The sequence below is a fragment of the Myripristis murdjan genome, chromosome 10 (genome assembly GCF_902150065.1).
Source record: "Myripristis murdjan chromosome 10, fMyrMur1.1, whole genome shotgun sequence".
Lineage (NCBI taxonomy): Eukaryota > Metazoa > Chordata > Actinopteri > Holocentriformes > Holocentridae > Myripristis > Myripristis murdjan.
In genome coordinates this window covers 13,936,373-13,951,762 of record NC_043989.1, presented here as the reverse complement: position 1 = coordinate 13,951,762, position 15,390 = coordinate 13,936,373, and the positions used below count along the sequence as shown (strand labels likewise).

At 41.9% G+C, this 15,390-nt stretch overlaps 1 protein-coding gene across 3 annotated transcripts in view; it reads left to right on the top strand.

Moving 5' to 3' along the window:
- The window catches only part of fgf13a (fibroblast growth factor 13a), a 123,399-nt gene that overhangs the window by 74,590 nt on the left and 33,419 nt on the right, over positions 1–15,390 (top strand). Inside the window, exon 1 of one of the 3 annotated variants that reach the window (XM_030062505.1) lies at positions 14,020–14,917. The exons of the other annotated variants lie outside the window; for them this stretch is intronic. Within the exon in view, the coding sequence (XP_029918365.1) occupies positions 14,728–14,917 (190 nt within the window). The 5' untranslated portion in view covers positions 14,020–14,727. Of the gene's footprint in view, positions 1–14,019; positions 14,918–15,390 lie in introns of those variants that run through there. 3 annotated transcript variants of the gene reach the window in all.

The window sequence follows — 15,390 nt, the reverse complement described above, 5'->3', positions numbered from 1 at the left end:
TTTTGAGCTGTGTGTGTGTGTCCGCGTGCCCATGTGTGCATGCGTGCTCTCTGAGACCTACGGCCTTATGGCAGCCATTAGTGTTAGCTCGCTAATCCAGTGGCTGGACAGATAATTAGACATCGCACATCACATCAGGCCCTGCCAGCATACATTGGCAGCTGTCTCTCGTCCTGTCTCTCATGCCCTCTCCGCCTCTCTCTCTCTCTCTCTCTCTCTCTCTCGCTCTCTCTCTCTCTCTCTCTCACACACACACACACTGTCTGAAACAAAGGAGAGCAACAGTGAGAGAAAGAAACATGAAATGCAGGTAATCCAAAAGGAGTTGGCAGCTTACCAAGATATGTAACCATGTACAGAGCCATATTTTACACAGTCTCCACAGCTGACTTATAGCACAATGAGTTGCTTCTGAGTGATGCTGCACGGATGAAAACACCAGGCATGTCTTCTTGCCTATGCTCGGTGCTTGGTGTGTGTGAGGAGATTGTCACAGGCCTCAGATGTATGTTCAGTATGATGTAATGGGTAGCAATCAGAAAGACAGTGAGGCAGTCCTATGATCAAACATAAACCATCATCGCAACTGGCCAATGCCATGTAGACTCCCATCACTAATCTGGGTCTCTGACTGCCAAAGCATTGGTTAATATGTCCTAATCTCCTTATATTATCTCCTCAACTGCAAACACACACACATTGACCCAAGATGATGGTGCAGATCACAGGTCATGCCTAGAGATTGAGGAATGGTTCTTTGTCCTGTTGTCTGTGATACAAATTTGATTCCATGGAACTGATGTGTTAACTTGGTAAGTCCATGTTGTGGCTGTTTTTGTAACAGGATTGAGCTTCCGATCTAAAATGCCCTAGCAAATGTGTCAGAAGGGGAACTCAGCCTCAGATGTATATATATGACATAGGCCCCAAGCATTTGCACTGATCCACAAATCAGCAGAAGGTGCAGCAACAAAGTAATGTTAAAGCATAACCTTTGACTTAGTACGTGCCACGGGGGTTTGTCTGGCTCTTGGGGCCTCACAAGAGCTCCCTGTGACACCCATGGGCGATGTGGTAATTTTAACCCTAAAGGCTCACAGTAAGAACACACTAAGCCTCAGTCAGTCCAAGACTTCCAGTCGTTCACCACTGTTCTCTGAGAGTAATGACAGCAGTCAAATTTTTTCAGGCTCATTCTCTGTGACTTAATTAATGTCTGCACTTTAACACCAGCCTGTTATTTTTATGCGGGCCAGTAGGGCACATCCAAGCCAGTTATTTTTGAACCGTCTGTAGACCAAATATAAACACCTCGTTCATATTTTCGTTAGCATGCCCCGATTTTGTTCTAGCACTCTTGTCATCATCAGACAACAGAGTTATAAAAAGTAATGATTTTGCAGTGCTAGAAGGCATCAAGATACACATCTTTAAATATCTTGGGTGGCTGTGTTAACTCAGTCAAAATAAAGAAACTAAGACGAATAATATTAATTGTGCATGGCTGTATTTATCCTGAAACTTTCAATAACTGAAGACAACAGACGCTTAACAATATGTGGTCCCCTATGTGATCACATGTCTTGAATGATCCTTTTTGTGTTATGGACTCATGGCTTATTGACTTTGTATTTTGGTTTTGGTTTGCGTTTCATTATGCTCTGGATTTTAGTTTGACATTTTCCCCTGAGTCCCAACTCTTATTTCCCCAGTGTTTCTTGTATCTGAGTCTGTGTTTATTTTGTCCGTATTATTCCTCCATAGTCTTGTCAGCTTGTTCATCCTCACACCTGCCCTGCATTGTTTCATTAGCTCTGCCCTTGTGTTGCCCATCCTCGTTGTGTTTCATCCAATCCTCTGTTCCCTCCAGTCTGATGTCCCTCCCCTTCTCCAGGTGTGTCCAGTTTGCCCATCAGTTCACTTTGTATTTAAGTTCTGTTCTGACTCAAGTTCTGGTTGGTTCATTGTTTGCCAGCCTGGTCCCTGAGTCTTTGTGTTCCTGGTGTCTGAGTTCAGTGTGTAACCTGCCTTTAGTTATATTAAATACCTTCAACTTTGCAGGTCTGTCTTCCTGGCCTCCTGCATTTGGGTCCTCCTGCTCCGCCCCTCCTAACATTTTGAGTGGTTCACACAGAAAGACAAAAGCTGTATGAATAATTTATAGGGGGCTATTCTGTTCAGCCATTCACAACCCAAATAAAAAAGAGGCCCATACGAAGTTGCACTGTCTCCCTGTTTAATAAACTAATGTACAGTGTCGGTTTCAATGATTAGATAACATTGTGATATGAATTTATAGGCTTTTCATTTTCATTATAGTAGTCCAGTGCCCTATAAATCTAAGAGGCTGTGTTTTGTGCATAAAGCAGTTATCAATGCTGTGTTGTAAGCCCACTCCAGGCCACAGGCAGCCACTACTGCTTTACTGCTGTGTTATGGCCCACATTTTATTTCTCTGGGGCACTTCGCTGGGTTTTTTCTGCCAGCTCGGCGCAGCTCCTCCCACCTGTTATTTTCCAAACACTGGTCCACTACCATCCATTTTCATTATATTTCCATTGATTTCTCCCTGTGCTGGCTTCACAAACAGGCATAGGAAATGGAAGTGAAAAGCTGGATACTTTGAGTTGTGTAGGGAACATGACCTATTTACCCACCCACTCCCATCAGTTGAGTCACGTCTCCTGTCGTGTCATTTTCAGCTTAGTCGATCTGTTCCACCAAGCAGGGTGGGCTTTAAAGCCTGCAAAAATAATCCATGCCAATCTGAACCACGGCAATCAACCTAATCACACTGGAATGTTCACTCGCATTAAGATCTTTCTCTAAACATCTATAATCATATTATCCTCAACTGCAGTGCCATAGATTTATAATCCATACATAGCCAGTATGGCCATCCACCACTTACTGTACTCACACATAAACAGAAGCAGCTGAAGAAGCCTCTTACACCCCCAGCCTCTCTCTCTCTCTCTCTGTCTGATCTTGCCTCAGGCATCATGGGACAGCTATGCCGTCACTGCGCCCTATACTGCCCAGCCAGGGGAATGAGACACCAGGCATACTCCTCAAGGAAATGCATCAGTGGTGGAAGAAATCCAGAGTTCATGGCCAGGCTAAATCGAGTTTCATTATCCATTTTGCCGCACTGCAAATTAGACCTCATTGCAGAGCATTCACAGTTATTCTGGAACGCTCACTGGGGATGAAATCAGAGTTATTTAGAGGTCATGGGCCTGGTTGATGGTTAAGATATAGCGCTTAGTATAACTACAAGCAGAGGAGGTGACAGACACTGATATGGAAGTCGATGTTTCTTCCCGCCAAGAGAGCATATGTAATGATTTCCCAGCATTTCTTCTGCTATTGTTAGAACCTTCCTTTTGTTGCTTTTCAAAATCAAGAAGGCACAACAGCTTCTGAATAGTTTCAAGAATAGCATTTTTTTGTATTTTTCTCATCCTAGTTGGGAAAAAGTTTCCATCCTTAATGACTGGTGAGATAAGTTAGTAATTCTTAAAAACAGCAACATCTGTGACCTTGTGTTCTTGTGTCAGTGTCCGTTTTTTTTTTTCCCTTTTTGTCCCCATCACTGAACAGACAGTTTAAACCAATTGGTGTCTGGGACAGTGCCTATAATCTCACTCCCTTTCCTTCCTTGATGTGTCATACTGGGAGGAATATGTAGGGCGGCATCACTTCACATATTCTGGGACCAAGACTGTTCCTGCTAGATGGGGTAAAATTAGCATAGAGTTATTAATACAACTTTCTGCTCGGAAAGCCAGAGCTGAATTATTTTGGCAGCAGCAACCTTCCTTGATTCTAATATTCTTCTTTTTGATACCAGATGTCTGTTTAGGAGATGACAGCCCGTTGCCTGAGCCTGTTCTGGATAACTTGAGAGAGAATAAAGGAGATTTTTTTGTGACTTATGGGCTTTCATCTCCTAAATGCTGTATCTCTGTACCATTCCCACTGTGATGGATATTGCCAAGGTGTTTTCATTGACTCATCATGCATGACTCACACATGTGACTATTCAGTCATCTATTTTGGCAAGGGAATATCTCTCCCGCACTTGATTTCCTCCTCCGGCTACCTCCTGTTGTGGTGCTGGCAATGATAGAGGCATGGATGTTGTTCTGATAACAGTCATTTAGAGACTCATTATCAGATTTGGCAGGCTGGCTGCCTGTGTGTTTGTATTTGTGTGTCTGTGTGTGCATTCATGTGTATTATGTACACTTTTATATGCATGCAAGAATGGGTAGGAATTGTGCATTAGTGTGGTCTGTGTGCGTGTGTGTGTTTTAATTATCTCCATACACAAGTGTATGTGCACATATGTCATGCTGTGTGATCTCATCTTCCACTTGTTTGTCCTCAGTTGACTAATGGAAAAAAAAAGTAATGCGGCATCAGAGACTGTGTGCAGTGGCTAACCTAGAAACAGGCATCATGTGGACCAACCTGATTCTGTAGTGCCAGTATTATATTATTTTAGACCCAGAAGCTGCTTTGAACTTGTTCCTCTGGACTCTGTACAACAGCTACTGCAAAACCCAGCTACTTTCCATGGAATTAGAGCTGAATGTAGGATAGGTTTTGTTCTCATGACCTGTCTTTCCCTTACCCAAACCCCACCATCACCACCAAACTATTTCATGTTATGAGCTTTTGAATGCATTTTTCAGTGCTTCCTATATGAACCCCTCAAAGCTGTAGGTCACAGGCTTTGAGTCACCTTCCTCCTCTTTACAGCAATGCTCACATTGGCTACAGTTTACCCACAATCCCCCTGGGAGAATTGGGAGCTCAAGAGGTCACTGAATTGTCACAGACACATGCACACACATCACATAAACCCATTTGTCCACACAGACATGCACGCACACACAAAGACACACATGTCTCCATTTCAATTTCCATTAGTGACTTACAGCAACAAAACCATAGCCTGCTGACATCATCTCATGAATGTTTCATAACGGATACTGAGCATTAAATAAACCTGGCTCATTTTCATTCTCCTGCACATAGGGCACCTGAGACACAGAGGACATGCCATACTATGTTAATCAGCCTTTTTGATCAGTGAGAATGAGCTCAGGGGTCTTCTAGGTCTGAGGCCTGGAGCTTTTAAGCAACGTATACCCCACCGCCTCCGTCCTTGTCTGTAGAGGAGGCAGAAAACTAAGGGGCATCTGGTTAAAGGAAAAGAGAAATGACCTTAGTTTTACTCTTGTGTGTGTTGGAATAATGAGAACACTTGGCTGGTACAGCATTACTCATTTCAAGCCGGCTGCTCTCTGATCCCTAGCCATTTCACACATCGTTTGGTGCTTCTGATTGAGATTTCTTCATGTCATTACAGCCCAGGCACTCACCACACACACATACACGCATAACATGAAGACAGAAAGAGAGCGAGGACATTGCGTGTGGAGGTGTACAGTATGCATCCTGGCTGTGAAATGTACTTCACATGCGATACTGTGAAGAGGCTTGTGGAGACAAGCTGGAGGAAATATCGTGTAATTCTTGGTAACTCCAACTGTACTGGGTTTCATTCAAGGGTTGTTGCTAAGAAATACCCCAAGGAACAGCTCATTGTGTTTACTCGCAAAAAGAAGTTGTTGTTTCATAATAGACAGTACCAGCCAAAGACATTTCTTACCTTACACAGGCTTTGTAAATTCCATTTTCACAATAATCTTTGGTGTTATTTTTTTCAAAGACATTTTCCAGTTCAGACTGTGCTTAAATAACTTTCATTTTCAAGGCTTGCAGATACAGTTGTACTAATGCCCCCTCATTTGAATGTCAGGTAGATCTAGTTTTGCCCACCAACAGAACAATTAACAAAATATGGAGCACTCAGCAGAATGTAATAATTTACTGTCATTAAAACTGGTTGTGGCATTTTTGTGTCTCCTCCTCCTTATTTTCAGTTTCAGTGACCCGTTAATCCTTCCTGTCTTCACAGTTGCGAAATTTTTGCATAAATGTTTTCATCAGGTTGACGTTGAGGCACGCACTGTCTGTGTGTGAAGATTAACTAAAAGCCACGTTTTGACATCCATCTAACTCATAATCTTTATTTCTCCTTGAGTGCTGAGGGCATGACAGTGCTGTTAAGGTGCAGATTGCAAATAATTATCATCGCTGAAAATTATTCACCAGTGCATTTCTTCATCAATGACTGTTTGTATTTGTTAAGCAAACAGTTACCCAGTCTCTGGCAGATGCTCAGTGCCTGGAGTTGGTTCAGTACAGTGTTTCAGGGCCATAATTAGCTTCCATTGATGTATGAAGTAGACTTCTGTTCTTGTTATTCTCTCTGCCTGAGACAGAAACTGTGCCAAACTGTTGATCAGTAGACAAAGACTTTGAGGCTGTAGAAATCTGCTGTACAAAAGGTGAGAGGTTAGATGGAAACTGCCAGACAGTCTATCTGCTCCACTTAATTTCGATGTTTTTAAGTAAGATGGAGATAAAATTGTGAGGCGGTTTAATGAGGAAGCGACTGGCACGCAGTTCAGATGGTGTCTGACTAATGTATTGATGTGTGAAAACATATTTATTTTATGCTATCTTCGCTGTGTCTTCAAATAGGTAAAGTTGCACTGTCAGGAAGTGAAAATCACTAAGTTTGCACTTTGTGGCACTTCAGGCACTTTTTGATGAGGCTGTGCAGTGGGTAGACAGTGGAGCTGATAGCTGGGATCTCCGGAGTGGAAAAAGGTTGTTGTCACATGCAACTGCTCCTCAGTGCTGCTCTTTTTCTGTGATGGAGCTTAGAGCAGTTCCTCTACATTGAGTCTACCTGGATATTGGCCCCCAAGGTGGAGCTTCTTTTGATTCTATTGTTGAAGTTAGCCCACTGGGGAGATCATCACGATCAGGTCTCTTAGCCCCACTCCCTGAGCTCCTTGGTTTCATTTGCTGAACACTGTCCTCGAGTCCCCTCCTGTACTGGAACCTTGAGTGGGTGAGGGTCTTTTACTCTATAAAACCCAACCCCCATCCTTAGTGCACAGTCTCTCCCTCCCTCTCTCTCTCTCACACACACACACACACACACACACGCCCTCTTACGTATGTGCAGTCTCCATGGCAACGCGTGGTATCACCATGGCAGTGGTAGTCTAGCATGCTGCAGGCTTCTCTTGTAGTGGATTTACTGTACCAGCACACACACAAAGTGCAGGCAGCCAGCTGTGTGCTGCTGCCAAGTGGCTGCATGGTTTGAGCAGCAACCCATTTCAGCTTATCAGAGATAATTCCTTTTTTCCCCCTGTCAATATTTTACCCTGCCGTCTCAACCAAGGCCTGGAAGTTAAGCTGAAATTCCTGCTCCTGCAGTTTGCACTGTTGTCTTATATACTTATATGGACATTAAATATATTGATATAATCAGTGACACAATCCTAGTATTCAACTTTGCCCTCTATTAAGAACCATGAGCAAGGTTACCCTCCCCATTTATTCAACAATTGCCCTTGGAGACAATATCTCTGTCTGAATTTAGAAATTCATTAAACCATGGGGTGTTATCACGGCAGCCTCAGGTTATAAGAGGAGACAGCTTTAATTGTTTATATATTGAATAACACAGAGGTCAATGTGGTGCTCAACCTTGGCAGCACACATGCCCAACCTCCCGTTTAATCACTGGAGTGCTGCCCTCTAGTGGCCATGGATAGTAAGAACAGCAGGTATCATTTCATCTCAGGTTGTGTGATATTATGGGGACCTGGCGGTGAAGTGTATGTGCAAGCTGAATGATGCTTAAAGCTAGGTTTTCAGTTTGAGCATCTTCTTACACAAAGAAGTTTAAACACAATCTGCGGGCCTTTTGTATAGCAGCCAGTATATGCAGCAGGGTCCCTCACTCTTGCTGTTTCAATATTTGTAGCAATAGAGAGGTCATGTGATACAGTCTATACTGTAACACTAAACTACTAAACTTGCACCTTTCATACTTACTGTATGTTGAGATTTTTTGCAAAACACAATTATTTAGTGCAGATGCTGTACCGTTGAGGCACTCTGTAGGAGTAATCAAGCCTCTAAATGTCTGTGAACACAATGGTTGCATTATAAATGGTAGCAGTCATAATGGAAGTATGTTTTTTTTTTTTTTTTTGGCTATTTTTACTTTTTTCCCTCTTATTTGTGTGTGTGCGCGTGTGTGTATGTGTGTGTGTGTGTGTGTGTGTGAGAGAAAGCAGAGTACAGTGAAGGTGCCCCTGGGAGGCCACAGTAGACTGGCATTCTGGGGCAGTACAGTAATTAATGTACCCATAGCACATTGCCACACACACACACACACACACAACCAAAGCGCACACACATTACTCAGAGGCAATCTCTCTCTCTCTCTCTCTCTCTCCCTCTCTCTCTGTCCTTCTTAGACAAGACACTCTGTACGCACACAAGGCCTCCTTACCTACATACAATGTGCGCCCCTCCTTTTCTTATCTTCCCAATTCCACTTGTGTCATTGTGTGTGTTTCTCTTGCCATCTTCCATTCCCCATCAGAGCAGCGGCGATGCATGCAGAAAAGCCCTAACAGGAGGGTGGACATTATCAGGGCTTGTGCACACTTGCACTTTCTTTTCTGTCATCTGAGGTGTTTGATTAGTACTGCTGTCATACAATGCAGCCCTCCTCCCATCTCCTCTATCTCTCCTTCCAGTTTTCAGTTTTGAACCCAGCCTTTAAAAAACACAGCCATCATCCTGTAGAGTCACACTGTCTGCTTGAGTGATGGCTCAGGCTTATCAGTAATGGGGGTGGGACGGAGGCAGAAACCTGGGATCCGCCTGTTGTTACAGTGCAGAGATATGTCCGTTAGTATTAACCCAGAGTAGGATTAGAGACGATGGCGAGTACCAGGCAGGGATACATGTAGTTGTGTAATCCAGTATGCACGCAGGTATACACACCATTTTCAGATGGTTAAAGATAATTTATCTACACAAAACAGATGAAATCACAGGGTACCTATATTCTGGTGACTGTACAGCCACATCCTCAGCTACAGTCACACTTCAGCATAAACAGTTAGATTTCACAGGAAATGGGGGACAGTGGATGTTTACGAATATATGGCCTCTTTGGGAATTGTTAAGATTGAGTATCCACTCAAGAAGGGGAGACTGGAAATGGCTGTTACAATCTTGGCCTCAGCATTTGTAACACAGTGGTTGTTTCCACTAGCTCTCTCAAAATTGAATGCAATCTCTCCATGTGTGTCTACTGCAAACAATAGTAATTTAAACATCTGTGTCACACGCACTGATTATGTGAGGCAAATTCCAAATGTTCTGGTGTTGCTGGGATGAATTTTAACACTTAAAACAGTGGCTGGTGATGGATGTAATCCCAATGAAAGAAGGCTCTCACTATTAAATTTACAGGATAATTGAACAAAGTTAATTAAGGTCACAGAGAGACAGATATATATTTTTTAAATTTTATTTAAAACTTTTCATTTAAAATGACCATTTTCTGACATTTACAACATTTTCAAAATGTCAGTCAAAATGTTCAACATGTCAGTGATCTTTTTGTTCAATATCACACATTTGACAAATTTTAAACTTCAAATCTGTTTTATAACATTTTAAACAGACTTAAAATCTCCTTTTAACATCGCACCATAGTAAACACTGTGTCTGTGTGTGTGTGTGTGTGTGTGTGTGTGTGTGTGTGTGTTGTTGCATAGCTGTATTAGAATGTGATTTTGAAGTTAGCATAAATTTAAAGCTGCAAATATAACTTGAGAGTACTGATGGGTGCTATGTAAGTTCAATAATTTCATCAGCAACATCAAAAATTCTGGTTTTGTTGCAAATCTCATTTATTTATTCATTCATTTTTTTGTGTAAAATCCTGGCTATTACACAGAGCCATAGCACTTCTCCCATTCCAACAGCCCATGTTAAAGCCATCCCCATTCTCCCCACTTCTATTAAAGGATTGTGCACTGATTTTATTGATTGTGTGGGTTTTGTAGGTGTGACAATGTCACTGTCGTAAATGTTCTGCTTTGCTTTATGGTGTGGTGAAGATAAACTGCACACTCTTAAAAACGGTTCTGTTTTGTACAAAAAAAGAGGTACTTGTGGGTTGTACAATAAAAGAACTGTTAATGGTGTGAAAAGAGGCATTGAGATAAGACCAAATGTATTAATAGAACATTTTCAAAAAAAAAAAAAAAAAAACATTCTCTGATTCCCTTGATTTTAATTTTAATGATTGAATATATAAAACAAAAACAAGTTGGTGAAATCATCACTGGCTAAATTGTTTCAAAGGAATAGGGTTATTAAAGTTTCATTTTATGTCAGACTACTGCACCACCCAAACTAAGAAAAAAAATTTGTCTGTTAGAAGTATTGAAATCAAAACCCCTGCCGTTCATTTTGTAAAGAATCACCATATTCTTCAAAATGAAACATACAGTGGGTACTGAGACGCATTGGTCAGCAGCCAGGTTTATAAATCATGCATGGCCATGTAATAATAAAGGACTTCAAGTTTGCTGGTTATATTCTGCACAGGATGTTTGTTTAAAAAGGAGCTTCAAACTAAAACTTGAAACTTAAAACTATATTTCCATACAATGGGTACTATCAGCCAAGCAGTCTGATTTAAATGTATGCTCCAGTCAAACTAATAAAGTACTGTGAGCTGTTCTTTGTTGGTTGCTGTGTCAGCTCTTGTAGTAAGCAGGTTCTTATGTAGCCTTTTGTATCCAACTTTGAGGAAACTTTTTTTAGTTAGGTGCCTTTGTGTTTGGAACTATTGAATAAAAGCCATAATGCCTTTAAGTATATTTGCTATAGTAGGTGCTTATGAGTTCACAGGAGTCATGGTTTACAAGTTTGCTGATCATCACAGAAAAGAAGAGGAAAGAGAGAAGGAGAGAGAGATTTTTTTTAGAGTGTGTGGGGTTAAAGGTTAGATGGTTTTTCATGACAGAGCTCTCCTATCTATTCTATTATGGAACATTGTCGATGGAGAATCTATCACTGACAGTAAAGGGGGAAATTCAACCCGTACCTATTATAGATCAATACGCTGACATATTGACCCATTTGAAAATTATATTCCTATCTGATGTTTCTGACCTTCAGCACATAAATACAAATAATAAATGATCCTCCAATGTGGGCAGACAAATAGGTGTCCCAGCATGGTTGACCGGTCTTTTTTTTTTTTTTTTTTTTTTTTTTTTTTTTCAGATGTCAGCTTCTTGTGTGATTATTTAACCTCTAATGCAATATTTAGTGATGTAGTGTAGTGATGACATACGTTTGATTAGTGTCTTTTCAGTCTGTGTGTAGTTTATGTATGTGTGACCATCCTGTACTACAGTGAAGATGAAACACAGCCCTGCATAGCTGGTCCGCTTGCTCCATCTAGTGTTCAAAAACGTGCACAGTCAGTGGTCATTACCTCAGGCTCAGGCGCCAAGGTGGAATAACCCTTAGGAATACTAAACACTCCCTGCATCTTCGAGTTCATTAAATACATCAATAAACACATCAATAAATAATTTATCTGTGTTTACTTTGCAACACACTACACCCTATTCATATCTTACAACCTGTGGTGTTTATATTTATGGGACGTTTTTAGGACGTCTATAGGAAAAAGCTTTTATGTAGGCTGTATGTCACACAAAACTCAATGTACAGAGAGTGAGCTTTCCATGCTGATAAATAATCCAATGGTGTATTCGGTCAAGTTCAATATTAGTTGAGTGACCTTGTAAAACCGCCTCTACAGTTTTAGAAAACTGAAAATCTTTGTAAAGGCGCTCAGTCTAATGCATATTGTCATATCAGTTGTTTGCACATCGATAATTTTGAGTCGAAAGAGGAAAGGGCGGCGTAACCGGTTTAGCAAACGCATTATCGGATCATTTTACATCATTTTTTGTAACATGAGAGCAAAGTCTTCTCTGCCCCAAGAAGGAAGTACAATCTCAGCCTACATTTTCGATCACTTTTCTTCATTCTGGCGCGCCGGGTTCAGCTGTACAGTGAACACACGCCCGTGTTTGCCGGATCAACAAGACCTCTAAATGAATGTTTAATGAGCATTTTAGAAGTCATAATGGCATGTCGCTAATGTCCTGTAATGATCTTCCTGTTGATGGCCCCGCCTCGATGCTTTCCCTTCTACTACGCCTCTGACAGTTCTTTGACAATGGTTTGAACTTTGTTGAATGTAGACTACTGGCTTTCACTTCACTGCCCCAGGACTGCGCGTATACAACTTACTGCTGTTGCCACCGCAATAGAGAATAATGACTTTTCCCTTGAGAAAATCCGTATCAGGTAGGTGCCTGCTGTCGTTTTCAGAATTTCTGTTCTACTTATTTTGGATTTTTTTTCCTCAACTGCAATTCAGTGTTACGGTGTTGAAGTGAGCAGTTTTATAATTTTTCACGTGAAATAACTTTTATAGTCGTGCTAAGTAGTGTTTTATTCTACTTCCATCCTCATGGTGGTGATTTCGCATGGCACTAGTTTGTAGCAGAGACTTATATGGCTCTGGTTTGTAGCAGACCGTCTTGGAGCTGTCCGTGGTGCTGAAGTGTCGATGCCTTCGGCGATAGCACTTTCAGCACTTCATCTTATGCAGCTGTCTGGATTTCGACACTGTTTGGTTGCTCCTTCAAAAAATGTTAATTCAAAATAAATGCAGGAAATTTACATTGCAGCTGCAGGCAATACTTAGTTTTAAAAGTTATGTATTTATATATTTGTATGATTTGATAATGGACGGGGTAAAATAAGAAAACTCATTTGATGAGGTGTTAGTTTTGTCAGTGTACTATTCATAGTGATTGCTGAAATAGGAGGGTGCATGTGTTACTGTAATATACTGTAAATCAGATGAAAATGAAAATGTCTACGGCAGTTTTGCATGAGGACTGTAGATGGCACCATTGGGGAGGCTGTAACTGTTCACCTCAAGTTTGCTGGACTGTGGAAGAGACACGGACTGAAAAGGCTGACAACTTGGAAATAGCATAGAAATCAGTTCAGTGTCGGAACATGGCATTTGATTTGGAGCTTGAGTGTCATTTTATTCCATTGGATGCAGTGAAGTGTAAATCCTACATTTTATGTTGTAAATTCATGTAATGTTAGAATGGAGTCTTTGAGGGGTAGGGGAACTGAATTCTGGCACTGATAATTTTATGATGGCCAAGCTGAGGTTATCGTTACATGCAACTTTCCATCCCACTACTTAACAACTTCTCCCGCATCAAATACAACCGCTGCCTTCTACTATGCAGAAACACGAAGGTTATCTTCTGTTTTATCCCTCACTCTCAAAGTCGGCTCTCTGTTCACTCAACCGGGTAATGAGCAAAGTTTTAATGCAATTTCTTAATGCTCGCACCTCAGATTGCAGATTCATATAACATTTTCTCCCTAAAAAAAATAGGCCTGTCTTGTTGTAGGAAGTCTCAGATACTGTTGTTGTCATTTTTCTGGCATTTGAATAGAGGAGCTATGTCTTACAACACACCACTCTACCAATCTTGCACGATAAAGCACAGAAGGGGATAAGCCTCTCTCTCTCTCTCTCTCTCTCTCTCTCTCTCTCTCTCTCTCTCTCTCTCTCTCTCTCTCTCTCTCTCTCTCTCTCTCTCTCTCTCTCTCTCTCTCTCTCTCTCTCTCTCTCTCTCTCTCTCTCTCTCTCTCACTACGCCCCCTCTCCTGGGTATGAAATATGTAGTAGGCCCGATGATAGGCTATATGAGAATGTTCATTTTTCAGAATTTGCTTAGTGACTTGGGCTAGTGTCTGACCATTACTAGTTTTAGACTCGCTCGCTCCTCTCCCTCCTCGGGCTCCCCTCCCTCCTCCCTGTGCTCCTTCTCCAGGTTCTAGGTGGGATGCTCTCGGCACAACAGCTGAGTCTGTGCTTTGCTTTGCGCTGGGGTCCAACACTGCATCTAAAATGAGGCGCCTCCTGCTTTTACCTTGCGTTGCCTTGCTTCAACAAAAGAGCGAAAAACAAGTGGAATCTCCTTAGTATTTCGCCCAGCCCTCTCGTAGCCTTTCTAAAACGTGCTCGGTTGCAGCAGAAGCTTCAGCAAGGGATTAGGAAAACCAGATAAAGAGCATTGCAAACATTGTCTCGGCGTTTGCAAACAGGTGTTTTTTTTCCTGTTGTGGCTGCGCATTAAGCTTCATTCACGACTATCTGCCTACTCGACTCTCCATGTAGTTTAGTGGGATGATGCAAAACCGCTTATAGAGAATGTGTCTGTGCGTATTTGTTGTGTTGCCGAGAAAATGACACAGGTGGAGGACCATGCGATGCGCTGTGGTGAAACTCTTTGTGCAGCATCAGAGTGGAACGCGTGCCTTTTATTTTTTGTTGAGTATCACTTTTTCTCGGAGATACAGCGCACAATTTCCGAATAACGCCCAAAGTCATGAAAAAAGATCCATCTGGACGTCATCTAACTGGCTTTACAGCACCACGGGGACTTTTTTGTAATTACCGACTGTAGCCAATTTTGCACATTCCTCGCTATTTACCGAATTCGTTTTAGTTACTGACGACTGTTACCACTGCGCCGGGACGTTTTCCTTCAGAATCCAGTTCGCTGGATTCAGGAAGGGTGATTTTATTCAGTTTACTCTGGAAGTTTTTCCCAGAGCGCTGTCAAACTGGCCATGGCTGCAGCAATCGCCAGCTCCCTTATTCGGCAGAAAAGGCAGGCGAGGGAGCGGGAGAAGTCCAATGCCTGCCGCTGCGTTAGCAGCCCCAACAAAACCAAGGGAGGCTGTGAAAAGCCGAGTCGACTGAGCGTGTTTTCCCGGGTCAAACTCTTTGGCTCCAAGAAGAGGCGAAGGCGGCGACCAGGTCTGGTGTGCAATTTCATTAGGCCATCATCATAATGATCACTTACTGTGTATCCTGTACGTCTTTGTAATCTGTTGTGATGTTCTGCCATCTGTCAAAAACCCTCATATCAAAGACACAAGATAGCAGATGTGTTGTGTATTAATATCAAATTTCAAAAGATTAATAGCTCTGCCAAAGCTGGATGGAGACAAAGGGGATTCCCATACGAAGCTTAAGTCACCTATGGCATTTGAGAAGGTGCTAAGGGACATATTATTTTGGTGCTTCATTTCTCAAAGTCTTCTATCTAATCCCACCTGGAATAGATATAAGAAGACTTTGGAAATCACTAAAGACTTCACTGTCACTGGAGTGAAAACTGTGCTATCGCCCACTATTTCAAATTACAGTGTAGTGAATGTTTTGATTCATTTCTCTCAGTATTGTTGTGGTAAAACCAGGCACGACCCACACAACTATGACAAAACAAC